The 18,966-nt window shown below is 41.1% G+C and overlaps 1 protein-coding gene and 1 long non-coding RNA gene across 2 annotated transcripts; one reads left to right on the top strand and one right to left on the bottom strand.

The window, feature by feature from the left end:
* Positions 1-1,994: 1,994 nt before the first annotated feature.
* Positions 1,995-17,536, top strand: LOC100493954 (zinc-alpha-2-glycoprotein-like). The gene is made up of 6 exons (XM_012953253.3): positions 1,995-2,112; positions 8,312-8,569; positions 10,464-10,739; positions 13,842-14,105; positions 14,893-15,000; positions 15,696-17,536. The coding sequence occupies exons 1-6, from the start codon at positions 2,058-2,060 to the stop codon at positions 15,737-15,739; spliced, it is 1,005 nt and encodes a 334-aa protein (XP_012808707.1). The 5' UTR covers positions 1,995-2,057; the 3' UTR covers positions 15,740-17,536.
* Positions 14,497-14,967, bottom strand: LOC116406582. The gene is made up of 2 exons (XR_004219585.1): positions 14,925-14,967; positions 14,497-14,696 (listed from the first exon to the last, which is right to left on the bottom strand). It is a non-coding gene; the product is annotated as an uncharacterized LOC116406582 (long non-coding RNA).
* Positions 17,537-18,966: the final 1,430 nt, after the last annotated feature.

The raw sequence follows: 18,966 nt of genomic DNA, 5'->3' as shown, positions 1-18,966 counted from the left end.
ACAATACCCTTTGAATGTTATAAATATCCCACCTTTAGGTATCCCTGGCAATTATAAGAGAAAAGTTCTTTCCAAGCGCTAACAAGGCTGGGGGTCACGATTCCGGTAGAATTAGTATTATATGTATGTATAATAGTTATGCTTTATTCGACAGACCTTCACAGCCCTGGTAAGTATCTCATTTTCTCCGGTCCAGCTGCGTATTTTGGTGTCTATTTGTCAGCAGATTACTACACCCTCATGATGGTAGATATTATAAATAGTGTAACTTGTGCTAGTCCGAAGATCACAACCTCCGGTGGATCTTAAGGTTTGCTGTAGTTCAACTACATACCACACTTTATCCTTTATCCGCAACTAGCTGTGTTTTAAACATTGGTAAGTATGTTTGTGCTTAAACAATGAATGTTTTTTACTATGCTCCCAATGGAGCTTCCAGGATTTTTATTTTATTACACATCAATAACATATCAAATAAATGTTGATGTATAATAAAATAGGTGACATGATAACTATGTATAAATATATAAGGGGATCATATAATAACCTTTGTAATGTTTTATTTACCAGTAGGTCCTGCTAACGGACACGAGGGCACCCACTCCGTTTAGAAGAAGGGAGGTTCCATTTAAACATTCGGAAAGGATTTGTTACTGTGAGAGCTGTGAGGTTGTGGGATTCCCTCCCTGAATCAGTCGTACTGGCTGATACATTATATAGCTTTAAGAAGGGGCTGGATGGATTCTTAGCAAGTGAGGGAATACAGGGGTAGGGGGGATAGCTCTTAGTACAAGTTGCCCCAGGGACTGGTCCGATTGCCATCTTGGAGTCAGGAAGGAATTTTTTCCCCTCTGCGGCAAATTAGAGAGGCTTCAGATGGGGTTTTTGCCTTCCTCTGGATCAACTTGTAGTTAGGCAGGTTATATATAGGCATTATGGTTGAACTTGATGGACGTATGTCTTTTTTCAACTCAACTTACTATGTTACTATGTTTCAAAAAGCCTGGAAAACTGTATGTGTGTGTATGCGTCTGTGTATCCCACACCACAAGGAAAAACTGCCCAAATGAAATTAAAATATTGTATTGTAGGGTCTGATGAAAGTGTGTATAGCAAGCAGTGGCCAGACACATAAATGTCTGATTTCATGATGAAACATTTTTGTTTTTCCAAGGGATAAGCTTGTTCTCGGGAATCACAGATGGATAGTATTGGCTTTTACTGCCAGTCCTGGGGGATGAGTAAAGAAGCAAGCCATGTGCATAATAAATTACAAGTCCTTTCAGAAGGTATGGGCTTTTTTTAAAAAAATGGCTGACATATAATCTTGCAAGATTTTGCCTGCATTGTTTTTGCATTTCCCATGTGGCTTTGCGAGGCAACTTTCAGAAAGTCGGGTCTTGTGGGGCTTGTGCTCATTTTAAAAGCTGCTGTATTAGTTACAGCCATGCAAAAAAGATCAAGGTATGTAAATAATATTAACACTTAAATTACATTCCTTGTGTAAACTGAAAAGTAACAGGTTCACTAAAACATTATTTTGCCCAGTCCTGCGCTTAAGGGCAAATGCCCATACCTGATGCACTCTTACCTTCCAATGTGCATGTTTGTTACCCAACCACTTAGATTGTAAGCTCTACGAGGCAGGGACCTCCTTTCTACTGTGTCTCATACCACATGGCACTTTATATATATATATATATATATATATATATATATATATATATATATATATATATATATATATATATTTACTGTATTTATTTATTATATCACTTGTCCTCCCTGTGTGTAATTGTGTATATTGTAAGACTGTACAGTGCTGCGTACCCTTGTGGCGCTTTATAAATAAAGTTATACATACATACATACATACATACATACAAAGCAACTTTATAAATTTCCTGCCAATTGCCCTTTCTGCCTAGTAACAGAGACTGTTGTATTTATCATTGGACAGAATTGATTCCATGTCTAATCAGGGCTTAAGCTCTTGAAACAGAGCAGGTTATTGTGATTATTGCTCCGAGTGACAGTATAGGGAGCACAGTGACAGAATGGCTTGTTATATCTCTCTGGTGTTCCTTCTGGGCTTCCCTGCCGTGTATTCTGGTCAGTCTGATTTCCCCTTGTATTGTTATAGGGCTTTTCTGTACTCCTGACACCTTGAGTTATTTCCCACCCAACCAACTAGGACAGGTTCCTACCTTCCCATCCCTTATTAGAAGAGGATATAAGGACCCGCCCCCTAGCAGACCGTTTTTTTTCCTTTCCTTACTGACTAGACTTTTGGCTCACCTGGATGACATATTCACCCTGCCAGGGCAAGTTTCTTTGGGTCCCCCCTCAGCTCTGCTTCTAAGCAGGGGACCCGGTGGGAGTCCCATTAGGTGGCTGGGACAGATGATGCCTATTATGGCTAAATTATGTATGGGAATGGCTGCCAGGGCTCTAAGGTTTCATTCTGCTGCTGTTCTTTTCTGTTATTTCTCCGCCATATTGCTCATTTACCTGTGCAGATTCTGTATTCAAACTACAGTGGGTTTATATTTTTTTCATATATGGTTTTGCACCTATTTTATCTATGATTACATTTTACACTGATGTGCCTGTCTTTCCATTGAATTGCTGTGAAATGCGCATTGCACCAAAACATTTGCTTGATCATGGCCACTGTGCATGTTGGTTGTGCATGAATATGGTGCCAATTTTCACTTTGCGAATATAAATGTGTCTTGGGGTAATTTGGACGCAGAGTATCGGTACAAATAAAGACTCTTAAGGACATGCACACTGCAAATAAAAATTTGCAATTATGTTTGCACATTAAATGCACCAGTCTTGTCCAGATTAATAAATATAAATACAGGCAGAGAAAAGATGTTCACTGTGCAAATAACTCTGCACTGAGCCCCAGTGTGTTTTACCCCCTTCCCACATCTCCAACTTGCATAATGGCTTGTATCTATGAGCGTTTGTACCTGCTCTCCTCTGTGGTGGCCTTCTCATGCGTTCCACAGCGCACCCCATTCTTCCTTATGGAATAAGCACAAATGCCCTGAGGGTTTGTAGGACAATGGCATTTAAGTCCAAAAGCTAGAGATATCTGCCCCACAGGGGACCTCTTTACAATCATAAACACAAACAAATCCCTACTCATATCTCTACATTAAGTTTTGGCCAGCCTGTGGCATGGAAAGGGTTTTTGCCCAAACAAGTGCAAAGATCTCCAAGGATGAGCTTACTTGAAGGCCAGATCTCTTTGTTCCCCCATGTGGCCCCTGTAAGAAAGAATGGGATGTGTTCCTTCCTACCCGCCCTGCAGTGGAACACAGGAGAACCCAACACAGGGAAGCGCAGGTAGAAACGCTTGTGTGTACGAGTCCTAAGGCTAATGTCTCTCATCTGCCCCATGCCCCTCATGAGTTATTAGCTTTTTTTTAGGGGCAAACTGACAACATGAATGACAAAATGAGTCATATATACTCTTGGCCTGTAGTTGTGGTCCTGTAGTAATTAACCTGCATAGACCCCCAATATAATCGGATTGCAACTTGGGAGCCTATTGCCCAAGGTACATGGGCAGTGCACGCTAGTAGCATAAGTTTGTTGCTATGGTCATCCTTGAAAGATGTAACAGCATTGCATTATGGGGTATTTGCCAGAAGGTAACATACAGCTGCACATACAGATGTGATTGGCTGATGGCCAGTTGGCCTGATCAATGTTCATAGGCAGGCAGATGTTGTTTGCCCAGCAACAGGATATTTGCAGCTGGATGGCTGCCTATATAAAGGGGTGTCACTGGGCAGTGATGTTCAGAGGAGTCCCAGGATGAGTAAGTCAGCAATGTCCACACATGCTGGTGTCTCCACCACTGCTAGACGGTCACCTCCTTTTACCTCCTTTTGTTGCATCAAAAAATTTGTCAATGTTCCCAACAAGCTGTTATCCAAAGAGACAATAAAAACCTGACAACCCCAGTGAAGTTGTCAGAAATGCTACCTTATGTCAGGTGATATCCAAATCGCAAGATGGTGGTATTAATTGAAAATGGTTTTGAATTTAGTTTCTGGACCCCATCAAGAGATGGGTTTCCTTCAGTTATTCCTGAGAATTTAAAATCAATTTATTCTAATTTAGAGGTAGCAAAAGAGTTAGGGGTCCATTTCTTGAACCCCCCTTCCCTGATTTTAGGATATCCCCCTAGGGCTAGTGCCTAAAAAAGAGCCAGGAACATATCGAATTATTCATCACTTTTCATTCCCAGGGGGGGACTCAATCAATGATAGAACTGACCCAGAATTATGAGCTGTGAGCTATACTTCATTTGACCAAGTGATTGTCAGTATTAGGCAGTGGGGTAAGGGAGCCTTAAGGTATTAGGCAGTGGGATAAGGGAGCCTTAATCGGCCCATGTATGGGCAGAACAGAGCAGCCTGGCAAACCGATATCTGGCCTGAAATTGGCCAGATCTCGATCGGGCAGGTTAGAAAATCCAGTCAGATCAGGGACCGCATCGGCTCGTTGATGTGGTCCCCGAACCGACTGCCCCCCATAACCACAAATGTAATTCGATCATTTGGCCCCAGGGGCCAAACGATCGGATTATTTTTTTTTTAAGTTACTTGCTACCCGATATCGTCCACCCGTAGGTGGGGATATCGGGTGAAGATCCGCTCGCTTGGCAACATAGCCAAGCGAGCGGATCTTATAGTGTATGGGCACCTTTATTGGCAAAAAGTGATATTTAATCTGCTTTTAGGCTACTTCTGATAGTTACATAGTTACATAGGGTTGAAAAAAGACCATTGTCCATCAAGTTCAACCCATCCGAGTAAACCCAGCACACAACCTATACTAACCAATCTATACACTCACATACATAAACTATATATATACAACCAGTAATACTAACTGTAGATATTAGTATCACAATAGCCTTGGATATTCTGCTTGTTCAAAAACTCATCCAGGCCCCTCTTAAAGGCATTAACAGAGTCTGCCATTACCCCATCACTAAGGAAGGGCATTCCCCAACCTCACTGCCCTCACCGTGAAAAACCCCCTACGCTGCTTCAAATGGAAGCTCCTTTCCTCTAATCTAAAGGGGTGGCCTCTGGTGCGCTGATTGTTTTTATGGGAAAAAAGAACATCCCCCAACTGCCTATAATCCCCTCTAATGTACTTGTACAGAGTAATCATGTCCCCTCGCAAGCGCCTCTTTTCCAGAGAAAACAACCCCAACCTCGACAGTCTAACCTCATAGCTTAAATCTTCCATCCCCTTTACCAGTTTAGTTGCACGTCTCTGCACTCTCTCCAGCTCATTAATATCCTTCTTAAGGACTGGAGCCCAAAACTGCACTGCATACTCAAGGTGAGGCCTTACCAGGGACCTATAAAGCGGCAAAAATATGTTCTCATCCCTTGAGTCAATGCCCTTTTTTATACAAGACAGCACTTTATTTGCTGTAGTAGCCACAGAATGACACTGCCTGGAATTAGACAACTTGTGATCTACAAAACCCCCCAGATCCTTCTCCATTAAGGAAACCCCCAACACACTACCATTCAGTAGATAGTTCGCGTTTATATTATTCCTACCAAAGTGCATAACTTTGCACTTGTCAACATTGAACCTCATTTTCCAGTTTGCTGCCCAGTTTTCCAATTTTGTCAAATCGCTCTGCAAAGCGGCAGCATCCTGCATGGAACTTATAGTTTTGCACAATTTAGTGTCATCAGCAAAAATAGAAACAGTACTCTCTATGCCCCCCTCCAGGTCATTAATAAACAAGTTAAAAAGCAAAGGCCCAAGGACTGACCCCTGCGGTACTCCACTAACCACACTGGCCCAATCAGAAAATGTTCCATTTACCACCACTCTTTGTACTCTATCCTTCAGCCAGTTTTCTATCCAATTACAAATATTATGTTCTAGGCCAATATTCCTCAATTTGATCATTAACCTTCTGTGAGGTACTGTATCAAACGCTTTAGCAAAATCTAAGTAGATGACATCAACTGCCATTCCAGCATCAAGGTTCCTGCTCACCTCCTCATAAAAGGCGACTAAATTAGTCTGGCAAGATTTGTTACGCATAAAACCATGCCGGCACAAACTAATAGTATTGTGAACTGCAATGTATTCAACTATCCTATCCCTTATTACCCCTTCCAGAAGCTTTCCTACTACTGATGTCAGACTAACAGGCCTATAGTTTTCAGGCTGAGAACGAGATCCCTTTTTAAATAATGGCACCACATTAGCAATCCCCCAGTCTCTCGGCGCCATGCCAAACCTCAACGAATCCTGAAAAATTAAGTGAAGAGGTTTGGCAATCACAGCGCTCAGCTCATTTAATACCCTGGGATGAATCCCTCCGGTCCTGGACCTTTGTTTACCTTTACATGTTCAAGTCTCTTTTGAATTTCCTCCTGAGTGACCCATGCGTCAGTAGCTAAATTACTAGCACTGGGTATATTAAAAGGGAAGCCTTCATTATCTGGCTCCTCAGATGTATACAAGATGATACATCCTGATTGCTGGCAATTGCTTGGTTTCCACTTTGATGGGCAATTCTATTATGATTGTTGTCTTCCTATGGGATGTTCCTTGTCTTGCTTTTATTTTGAAGCCTTTGCCACATTATTGTAATGGGCTGTGCAATTTGCGACAGGTTCAAAATTCATCAATGTAAGTCGCCGGTGGGATGGCACACACGGCGACGCGATTTCGCGCAAATCGCCGAAAAAGCCTCGCGAGTCTTTTTCGGCGATTTCCCGAAATCGCGCCACTGCGTGTGCCATCCCACCGGCGACTTACATTGTCGCCGGTGGGATGGCAGGTGAAGGCAACTGGGGGAGATTAGTCGCCCGCGAACAGGAAGATTTGTTGCGGGCGACTAATCTCCCCGTGTGCCAGAGCCCTAACTCTTGTTTGTTAAGCCAAACTCAAACTACATCATGCCATCTGCCTAACGCTGTCTGTATTAAGGGAAATACATGATGAACACTTGTATGCGAGTCCTGTTTTTGCTTGTGCTTTTCCATACACATTTTTGAAAAATGACTCACTGTTGTTTTGTTGTAATTCTCCTCTGCTGTTTTATTTCTTAAAGCAATATTTTCATGGGAAAAAACCCATCAGGTAATAGAGCTTCTCCAGCAACATCCTGTATTGTAATCTGTTTTTCACAAACACAAACTGATTTTTTTATATTTATTTTGAAATTTCCCATGGGGCTAGCCATATTCTTCATTCCCCAGGGTGCCACAGCCATGTGACCTGTGCTCTGATAAACTTCAGTCACACTTTACTGCTGTGCTGCAAGTTACAGTAGATATTCTCCCCTCCTAACAGCCGATCAGAAGAACAATGGGAAGGCAACAAGATGGCGGCTCCCTGACATCTGTATTGCTAAAAATCCAAGTTCCGTTCATGACTCCTCCAGTTACACTGAGTAGGAGAAACAATAGCTTATTTGTTCTATGATGTAATGCTGGCTCCTTCTGAAAGCTCAGACTCAGGCACAATGCACTGAGATGGCGCCTACACACCAATATTGCAGCAAATTTATTGATTCAAAAATAAAATTTAAAATGGCAGAGTGAATTATTTGCAATGTAAACAGTGTCATTTAAAAATAAAATGTATACCATAAAAATCACAACAGTTTCCCTTTAACCTTAGGAGGTTAGCATAATCTTACAGGGCTGCCTGTGGCTGGTAGATCCCTGAACTGGAAAAGGGATGTGGGAAGGCCTTTACTGTGACAGGCCAATATCTCTCATACGGACGTGCAATGAACCAAGACAGACTTTTATTAAAGCAGCTTCTCACAGGGGGCAATGTACAACACTGGGGCACTGGGAACCCGACTTTCTCCAAATAATCAGTTACACAAAGAGGATCCTCTCTCATCCCCTCTCTCTTTCACAGCATTCCCTCTCTCTGCAAAAGCCTCCAGTGAAGCTGTCATTTAGAAGCCGGGACCGGGACAGCCGGGACCATGGATTTGGCAGAAACCGAATTCATCAAAAAAAGGCTAGATTTGGCCAGAATCCCAAACCGAATCCGGGATTCGGTGCATCCCTAGTTCTTATCACTGATCCAGTTAACGTTTTTCTGTTGTTGTTTTTTTAGGAAGTCACACACTACAATATTGTGTAAACAATTATGTAACTATGTCAGTACCCTGGGAGCCCATTGGGCCCTGCTATGCTACCAGTTGCTGAGAAAGAATACGTGTTTCCCAGCTGTTCTTATCACTGATCCAGTTAACGTTTTTCTGTTTTTGTTTTTTTAGGAAGTTACACACTAAAATATTATATAACCATGTTATCCACTGCCTACCCAGGCCTGCCGCAATATTCAGTTATTGCATATGTGGATGACGTGCGGTACGGAAGGTACAACAGTGACACGCGCCACGCTGAGTTTTTGATTCAGTCTCTGATGGTATTATCTGAGCACTTGGATGGTCTGAACAAACAGGCACAACTAATTGAAATAACGCAAAAAGCACTCATGAACTTTATTATGGATTCTTCAAACAAGACTTATGGTAAGATTAATATTCAAATAAAATACCTGAACACAAATTGAAATGTGTGTTTATATCATACCAGCCAGAGTCTGTCATGCTAATGTGCACTGCATAGAGATCGCTACCTGAATTTTAAAAAACTAAAACAATATTATCTAGTATAGGTAAATCTAAAGCAAGTAGTTTCACTACTCATCCGAGCAGCTTCTTCAGTTCAACTGACTGTTATGGGAAGGTCTCACCTTTTGTACTCTTCCACTAATCCAATTACAATGGTGCACTGTAACTCTTCAGAGAGGTGTGAATGCTGTGGCGTTGCTGTGATGGGATTACCAAAGTATCATGCAACTCATAGAGACAGGTGTTACTTGTGAGAGTTGCACGAATGGAGGTGTGAAGAGTTCTGAAACCACTGGGATACCGCTGTTAGAACAGCATTATATGTAGCAGACAGATGGTGTTGAAGCCTTAACATGAATAGCCTCTTTTACACCTCTTTCAAACCAGCATCTTCTTTGTCCAAAGTTTGGATGTTGCTATTCTCAAAGGAGTGTACCTTGTCTTTTAGGTGTAGAAATACAGCTGAGACTTGTCCTGTAGAGTTTGCCCTCCTATGCTGAGCCATTTGCTTTAAGAGCAGTTGCTTTGTCTCCCCAATGTATAGGTCTGTGCACTCCTCGCTAGACTGGACTGTGTATACCACATTGCTTAATTTTTCCTTTGGTGTTGGATCCTTTGGGTGTATCAGTTATTCCTTTTGGTGTTCCTGTTGGGCTTAGTTGCTGTTGTTTTGACAAAGGCCCAGTCTGGGTAGCCACAAGCTTTCAGTGCTCCTCTGAGACTCATACTCCGTAAGAGTAAGTTTCTTGTATACTTCTGTTTTCAAGTAACCCCCCTCTTGCATTGATATCAAACAGTCCAAAAAATCAAGTTTTTTCTTATAGACATCCTGCCTTGTGAACTTGATGTTATTGTCCACTGAGTTAATGTGTTCTGAAAAGGCCACCACTTCATTTGATCTGATTTTAACCCAAATTTAATCTACAAAACTGAACCAGTGACTTGGTGTAAATCCCTTGAATGTAATTATGACCTTCCTTTCCACTTCCTCCATATACAAGCTGGCTACAATGGGAGAAACTGGTGAACCCATTGTACAGCCATGTTTCTGCCTGTATAATTGGTCCATGTATTTGAAGTATGTGGTGTTAAGGCACAATTGCCTCTGTGGGTAGGTATACATGTGAACAATGTAGTGATATCATATGATATCATTGTTTCTTCTGCCTCTAGTTAACTCCATGAAACTTGGTGACAAACTCTTTGGCATTTTGGATATGATGCACTGTTTTACCTACCAATGGGGCTAAGATGTTGGCCAAGTATTTTGCTCCTGTAAGTCACTGATTTAATGCTGCTGCTGATAGGCCTGAGTGGGGCTCCATCTTTGTGTAACATCTTCAATGATTACATAGCAAGTCCAGTTGCTTTATATTTACTTATACAGGTATCGAACCCCTTATCCGGAAACCCATTATCCAGAAAGCTCCGAACTAGGGAGAGGCCATCTCCCATAGACTCCATTTTTATCAAATAATTCACATTTTTAAAAATGATTTCCTTTTTCTCTGTAATAATAAAACACAACCTTGTACTTGATCCCAGCTAAGATAGAGTTAATCCTTATTGGAGGCAAAACAATCCTATTGGGTTGAAAATCTTCATAGTCAAAACAATATTGTTTCTCCCAATTGGAGTGCAGTCTCTATTAGGCCACAATTTTCATATGATTGGTGCCCATTGCAACAGTGAGTCTGGCTGACAATAGTAACATGGTGTCATTTGTGTGCATGGCTATACTTATTAGGCTTTGACCAGAATTTCTATGTAGCTCTGAACCTTTGTATTGCAGATATTAATCACGTGTTCCAAACCAAGGCTGCCTGTGTGCTGCATGAAGATGGTACAGTTGACGTATACAAAGAAGAGGCATTAGATGGCAAACAGCTCATAGTGTTTGATAAAGAGACAATGGAGATTGTACCTGCGACCGGAGAGGCTGCGGTTCTGGCCCAGTGGTTGAATAAACAGGCATATCCAAAGAAATATAAAATATCAATGGAAAATGAGTGCACTCAGCATTTGCCATTGTATCTACTGTATATAAAAAATTACTTGGATAAGAAAGGTGAGCTCATAAACCAACATTTCTACTATGCAAATGTACTTTAAAGGGGATGTTCACCTGAAAAATGAATTTGTATGAGGTAGCAGGATTCTAAGACAACTGGTCTTTCTTGATTAAATCTAAGAATTAGAATCCACGCCTTAATTTGTATTTACTTAAACCTTGGAACAGTACAGGATCATCCACAAGCAAAAATATGTTCTTTCAGTGGTCAGTTTGGTTAAGGCCACACTAAAGTAAATAAATATTCATATTTGGTTCTTTCAATTCCCCGACTACATCTGGGAACCCCCCAAATTCAGTTCATGACTAATATTCACACACACATATGTTATCACTGAACATTTTGAAGAGGGTTCTAGCTGCCTGAGAGATGTATGAGCGTAGGATGTATGAGCGATATTTGTGTTACCTACCTTCCAGGGCTGTATCTATATATAGGCACCTGTGGAGGGTGGGTACCTAAATAATTGATAGTTTTAAAGGACATTAAAACTCCCACAAAAAAATGTAATCAATGAACAGCCTCTAGAAATCTTTGAATACCTGCCACAACTGTTGTTAAAAGGTTAATAGTAAGGCTGCAGCATCCCCTTAATCACTTAGGATTCATTCTCCTCTTCTAACTTACTCAGCCCCCTCCCTCAGGAACTGACTTTAGCTCTTGGCTTACTGAGCATGCTCAGTTCTGCTCCAATTATTAAACAAGCCCTCCAGTCTAGCAGCCAATGAAGAGATAACACTACTGATTTCCATAGAAACTCTACTCTCGCTGTGTACTCTGCTTGAAAAACATATTTTTTTCTCCCAACCTTCTCTCCTGAGCTCAGTTAAATGACTACAGTGCTCAATCAAAGCAGGACTTTTTATCAAAGTAAGTGCTGCCTGTGTAAGCCTGCATTCTTCATTTGCACATGTGCTGTTTGCAGATATAAATGTCACATATGATGTGTCAGAAGGAAAATGCCCACTGGGTGAAAGCTGCTATTTGTTTTAGAAAAATGTGATGGTGCTGGCGAACAGAGGGAATATATTACTATTATTATTATTATTAACATTTATTTATAAAGCGCCAACATATTCTGCAGCGCTGTACAATAAGTGGGTTACATACATTGGACATACAGAGTAACATATAAAGCAACCAATAACCGATACAAGAGGGGAAGAGAGCCCTGCCCAAAAGAGCTTACACTCTACAAGGAGAAAGGGTTGAGACACAAGGTGTGGGAATGGGCATGACAGAGTTGTGAGAGGTGGGGCACAGGGTGTTGCTAAACTAGGTTAGGGTAAGCTTCTCTGAATAAATGTGTTTTTAGAGATCTCTTGAAGGCAGAGAGATTGGGAGAAAGTCTGATAGTTTGTGGGAGCGAATTCCAGAGAAGGGGGGCAGCCCTTGCAAAGTCTTGAATGCGAGTGTGTGAGGGGGGAATGAGAGAGGAGTTGGGGAGCAGGTCAGTAGGGGGGGTAACAAGCGGGTTGGATGGTACCTAGAGATGAGTTCAGAGATGTAGGGTGGGGCAGAGTTATGCACTGCTTTGAATGTGAGAGTCATTAGTTTGAATTTTATCCTGGATGGTAGGGGAAGCCAGTGCCGGGATTGGCAGAGTGGCACGGCAGGGGGATTGGCAGAGTGGCACGGCAGAGGGATTGGCAGAGTGGCACGGCAGGGGGATTGGCAGAGCGGCACGGCAGAGGGATTGGCAGAGCGGCACGGCAGGGGGATTGGCAGAGCGGCACGGCAGAGGAGGAGCGGTTGGAGAGGTGTATGAGCCTGGCAGCAGAATTCATTATAAACTGAAGAGGGGACAGTCTTTGGAGGGGAAGGCCAATTAATAGGGAGTTACAGTAGTCCAGGCGAGATATTATAAGAGAGTGAATAAGAATTTTGGCAGCATCTTGGGTGATAAATGATCATATTTTAGAAATATTTCTTAGGTGAAAGTGACATGATTTGATTAGTGACTGGATATGAGGAGTGAAGGACAGGGCAGAATCAAGGATAACCCCAAGGCACCGGGCCTGGGAAGATGGGGTGATGGTAGAATTGTTAACTGTTATAGATAACTTGGGAACAATGTAGGCGTTGGATGGGGGAAAGAGAACCAGTTCAGTCTTAGAGAGGTTTAATTTAAGGTAACGTTGGGACATCCAAGTGGAGATAGCGGCCAGGCAGGAAGAGACACGAGTTAGAAGCTCTGGGTTGAGATCAGGAGAGGAAAGATAGATCTGAGTATCGTCAGCATAGAGGTGGTACTGAAAGCCAAAAGAATTGATTAATTTGCCAAGTGAGGAGGTATAGAGAGAAAATAGTAAGGGGCCCAGGACAGAGCCTTGAGGAACCCCAACAGAAAGAGGCAAGGGAGAAGGTGATTCCCCATTGTAAGAGACACTGAAGTATCAATCTGAGAGATAAGATGAAAACCAGGATAAGGCAGTGTTACGAAGGCCGAGAGAGCGGAGAGACTGGAGGAGAAGAGGGTGATCCACAGTGTCAAAAGCAGCAGAGAGTTCGAGAAGTATTAGTAGTGAGTAGTGTTTTTTGGGATCCAGGAGGTTATTGTCAGAGAGGAATAGCATCAGTCGGTTGTAAACTAGGAGCTCGAGCAGTTTGGAGATGAATGGGAGCAGAGAGATAGGTCGGAGGTTACTAGCATTGGAGGGATCAAGGGAGGGTTTTTTCAGAATAGGGCTTACAAGTGCATGTTTCAGTTTCAGTTGGGAGGGAAAGATTCCAGTAGAGAGCGAGAGATTGAATAGATGAGTTAAGGATTTGATAAGACAGGGGTTGGCATTGCGTAGAACTTTGGTAGGAATGGGATCAAGTGGGCAGGTAGTAAGGTGAGAGGAAGCCAAGAGTTTTGAGACTTCCTCTTCAGTCACTGGGGAGCAGGAGCCAAGAAAAGACTGGGTAGCATGTAGGGAGGGAGGGGAATGGTTATGGGGATTAAGTTGTGCATATGCAGTACAGACGGCGTTCTAAACTTTTTAATTGTCCCAATTAGGTTATTAAAACTTGGATATCAAATCCAAAAGAATCATAAGAACATGTCTGCAAGCTTTAAAAGTACTTAATGTTTTTATTCTTCCTTTTCTTAACAGTGCCCAATGTAAAATTGTCAGGCTCAGAGTCAGAGAATGGCACAGAGCTGCACTGCCGGGTGTATGGGTTCTACCCCCGAGATGTGGAAGTGAAGTGGATAAAGAATGGGAGAGATGAGATTCACTCAGAGGAGGCAGCACAGATCCTGCCAAACCCTGATGGCACCTATCAGATCAGTGTGGGGGTAAAACCAGAGGGGGGCGCCACTTACTCCTGCCATATAGATCACAGCAGCTTGGAGAAGGCTCTGGTTGTTCCCTTTGGTGAGTGTCAGTGGGTGAAAGTTAGAATTCACCATTTGATAAATATGCTTCTAAAAATCAAATAGGAATAAGTAGAAATTGGGTGAATTTTTCTGTGGTGAGCTTTAATCTCACATTTTGATGTGATCTGATGTGATCTGTCCCTTAGGGTAAGAACTTTCAAGGGATAGAAAGTATGGAAGGGAAATAAATAATAAAACATTAACCCACAAGGAGGGAGAAATGCAATAGAAAATTATCTCTATGGGAGGAATTAAAATAGAGAAATTCCTAAAGGTTACAGAGAGATGAAATTACTATGGGATGGGGAATAGATACAGTATAGCATTCAGTATAGCATGGGGGGGGGGCAAAGGGATCGTAGGCAGGGCATAACCTTATTAGACAGATGGGGATTTTTCTGTTGTTTATTGAAAACTTTATAAAATATAATTAACAGAGCTAAGGACAACATGCCGACTAACAGTACAAATATCACAGACAATCACATTTCCCCCGCCCAATCCACTGGCCAGAAATCCTGAGGAAGGACTGTAAATCTTAGCAAATCCCATCCCAGCCCAGGGGTTTGCTGCGGAGGCGCTGAAGCTGCTGAAGGGAAAACAGAAGGAAGGCTGGTGTCAATATGCATAGAAATATGGTAATACATAGGGTTATATACACATGTAACTTGTGTTTTTGGGATATGTCAGTACTGCCAAATCATTTGTGTGTGTGTGTAATTCAGTGATTATGGGTGTGAGTGTGTCTGTCAGTAATGATCTGCCTCTCTCTATTCATTCTGTAGAAAAAGAGACCAAGAATTCACATATTACTTACATCCTTATTGCTGTCGGTGTGATTGTTCTCTTCCTTGCTTTTCGCCTGGGATTTTTTTATAAAAAGAAAGTGAAAGGTATTGTTTAATTTATATATAGAATTATTATATTATATATATAATATATTATAATATATACATATATATATATATATATATATATATATTTTATATATATATATAAACTTATATTGTAAATGATAAGGATATTAGGAGTCACTGAGGGGTTCTGTGACCATATAAAGGCACAAGGCTGCAGGCTGAGTTATACAGGGAACTCTGAGTATCACTCATGTATTATAAGGGATAATGTACCCCCTACTGTAAATGATAAGGATATTAGCAGTCACTGAGGGGTTCTGTGCCCATATAAAGTCACAAGGCTGCAGGCTGAGTTATACAGGGAACTCTGAGTATCATGTATTATAAGGGATAATGTACCCCCTACTGTAAATGATAAGGATATTAGCATTCACTGAGAGGTTCTGTGACCATATAAAGGCACAAGGCTGCAGGCTGAGTTATACAGGGAACTCTGAGTATCACTCATATATTATAAGGGATTATGTACCCCCTACTGTAAATGATAAGGATATTAGCAGTCACTGAGGGGTTCTGTGCCCATATAAAGGCACAAGGCTGCAGGCTGAGTTATACAGGGAACTCTGAGTATCACTCATGTATTATAAGGGATAATGTACCCCCTACTGTAAATGATAAGGATATTAGAAGTCACTAATGAGTTTTGTAACCATATACTTTTACTTTTATAGGATTTCAAGGCAGCCGGCAGAGTGCGAACACAAATGAACAGTAAACTACACAGAAACAGAATATTTTGTAGAGTCCCCTGTTGGGAATCATATGGTGCCCCAGTGGGAAGAACTTTTGTCATCTGCTACTGAAGTGTCATAAATGGGCCAAAATCAGAAACAAAATGGAGTCTATAAAAAAAATGAAGAAGATAGGCACACTCCCTTACTGTAACTTTATTCCGTATATAAAATAGCCCTTCATCAACAAAATGACTTTGTCAAGGGCAAAATATAAATTTCACCCCCGAGAAAGACATTTTGGTGATGTAAGGCATTGGGCTGTATCCATCTGCAGACTAATGAGCAAAATTCCCCCTTCCATCTCTGAGCTCGTTACACTGGGGGTGCGTGCCCTTCTTTTTCATTAGCTTTATATATACCGTTTCGGCTCGACCATTTGAAGTGGCAGCGCCCACGGAGCAAACACGGGGTGATTTTGGTTCTTATTTTAGCAGAGGAGTTTCTGTTTAATTGTATGTTCACAAAATCTTGTCTTCAGTATTTATCTATTTAACCTGTAATTATTTTTGTTACAAACGGAGTCTGTTACATTTTTACTTACAAAGACAGTGATCATTTCTTTGTATTATCCCTAGGACATGACAGTCCAGGAACACCAAGGGGCACATTTACTAAGCGATTTTGAGAAAAAGTTAATTTTTTTTAACTTCTAGACATTTTCGACATTTACAAATGGGCTTTTGGCAGTACTCATTTTTTCTGATATTGTTTCACTATAAATATATAGTATAATATATAGTATATTAGTTTTAGTTAATAGTTTTTCTGACATTTTCCCAGAAAAATCTATTGAATCCTATGGAGGTTTAGAATAGTGACATAACATATTTTCAAGGAGAAATAATCCCCTCATCGTTTTCTGTTTCAGCAAGTTTCAAGGAGAAGTTAATCCTCTCATTGTTGTATGTTTCACCCAGTTTCAATGGGAAGTTTATCCCCTCATTGTTTTTTATTTCAAACATCTTCAAGGGGAAGTTAATCCCATTATTGATTTCTATTTCACCCAGTTTCAAGTGAAACGTTAACACACTATTGTTTTCCAAGAATGAGCGCCATTGTTTCTAAAATGGCTGCTGGAGCCATTCCTGTTTGGGTAGAATAACATCCATTTAAACTTGAATTTTTCGAGTTTTAGCAATAAAAAAATTTGGGATTTTCTAATGTAAAATTTTTGTACGAATGAAGTATTATCGTGACATTTTTGAAATACAACAATGATCAAGTTTCATTCGAATTTTTACCATGTCGCGTTTATACAACTTTCAAGGCAAGAGAAAAACAAAATGAGTTTTAGTAAATGTGCCCCTAATAATGGTAATACAACACAGTAATAATGGTAATACAACACACTAAGTCGAAAGAATAGAATTAATCATAACGACTGTCAGTAGCCGTTTATACAAATAAGTGGACAGGGCCTGCCCTGTAACACTTGAAACCAGCAGGTATGCTGCAATGACTTAGTGGCATAGATTTCACTAATAGATTTACAGTTAAGGTTTGGATTTTTTACTCTACTGAGCATGCTCACTATGCAGGATAGTGCAATGGGGTTGCTGGGATTTAGCCAGAGATGGTGGCGCCCAAAAATAAAAGTGCCAGCCTGGGGTCCAAGGTAGGTCATTATATTGATAAAGGGGTGTCTAACACATTGGCACAGCCCAGTGAATTTGAGATAACTTGTCCTTTAAAGGAAAACCAAACCCTAAAACTAAACCCAGCCTAAAGGTTCAGCATCCCAATAGCAGCAATGATCAAGGACTTTAAACTCTTCACAGGAGCTCTTGGAAAGTGTCACTGCACGTGCTCAGTGGGCTCTGGGGAGCTGAGCTTAGGAGTTGTCGCTAATTATCAAGCAGAAAATGAGGTTGGTCTGTCATATAAGCTGATGCTACAGGGCTGATAATTAAATTGTGATACTAATTGCACTGGTTTCTGAGCTGCCATGTAGTCATTGTCTGTATGAATTATTAATCAGCCTTATATTGTGACATATATATTGTATATACACAGTATATAGTGAGTGGGTCCCTGAGCTCAGTCAGTGCCAGCAGCACAGAGTATGTGCAGGGAATCAGCAGAAAAGAAGATGGGGGGCTACTGGGGCATCTTTGGGGGCACAGATCTTCCCTGCTAAAGGGCTGTGGGTGCCTTGGGCTGGTACAGAAACCCAAAATATAATATACAAGATTTCTGTCCTACTTCTTTAGTTAGGCTTTAGTTCTCCTTTAAGTACAGGTGTTAAGTGTAGGGCTGCCTTGAACCCAACAGCACTGCTCTCTGTTATATTTTTAATTCAGCACAAGGTGCAAAGTAAAGCGATGCCCTGAATGCCAGTACATTGTAAATAATAACTAAAGGGCCCAAATTTGTGCCTCTTACTGATCTTGCACTTCTGTACTGGGCATAAGTAAAGGAGCCCCCAGTCTGAACTGCACACAGTGGGGCATATTTACAAGAGCACAGGGTGGCAGTTTGCAATAGGTCGCCAGCGGAGAAATCTAAAAAGCAAGTGAATAGAGAGCTGATTTACTGAGGTTTTAGGTTAAAAGGGGGTATAAAGACATTTTTCAAAAACAGACATTTCATAGACATTACAAAGTTGTGCTAAGAACCTACATATGCATTTGAAAATTCAATTTATTAGTTATAATGTGGGGGGAAATGTGCTGAAGCTGAACTAGCATAAAGTGTGATGGGTACATACAGTAGGTTAATGTTGTGCATCCCCATGGAATCAATAATGATGAGTATACTTTTGCTGAATTTGTTTAAAGAGAAACCACCATACGCCCCGGCCGGCTGAGCTCCATTAGTGCCGTTTGGGGTTCAGGCTGTTACTATACACGTGTGTTGATCACAGGAGAACGTGAAGCCTTTTGCACTTACTGTATATAATATTAAACATATTTATTTACTCCCTTTGTGGTGCCCATGATTACACTTCTGTTCCTACTGAGAATATACAGGGTTACTGACATTAACTCTAACTACATGGTGATCCAGGGACTGGTCCAGTTGCCTCTGATATGTGTCTGTACTGGTTTGTGCCTGTATTTACCTACTAACTGTGCTTGAAATATAGTTTGTTTAATATACCCATTTATTGTACCGCACAGGAGAAAATGATTTAGTATTATTATTCATTATTATTATTTAGTAGTAGTATTATGGTTATATAGTATTATGTATTATTGATGTTATATAC

This window comes from Xenopus tropicalis, chromosome 8 (genome assembly GCF_000004195.4).
Source record: "Xenopus tropicalis strain Nigerian chromosome 8, UCB_Xtro_10.0, whole genome shotgun sequence".
Lineage (NCBI taxonomy): Eukaryota > Metazoa > Chordata > Amphibia > Anura > Pipidae > Xenopus > Xenopus tropicalis.
This window is presented reverse-complemented; position numbering and strand designations above follow the sequence as displayed.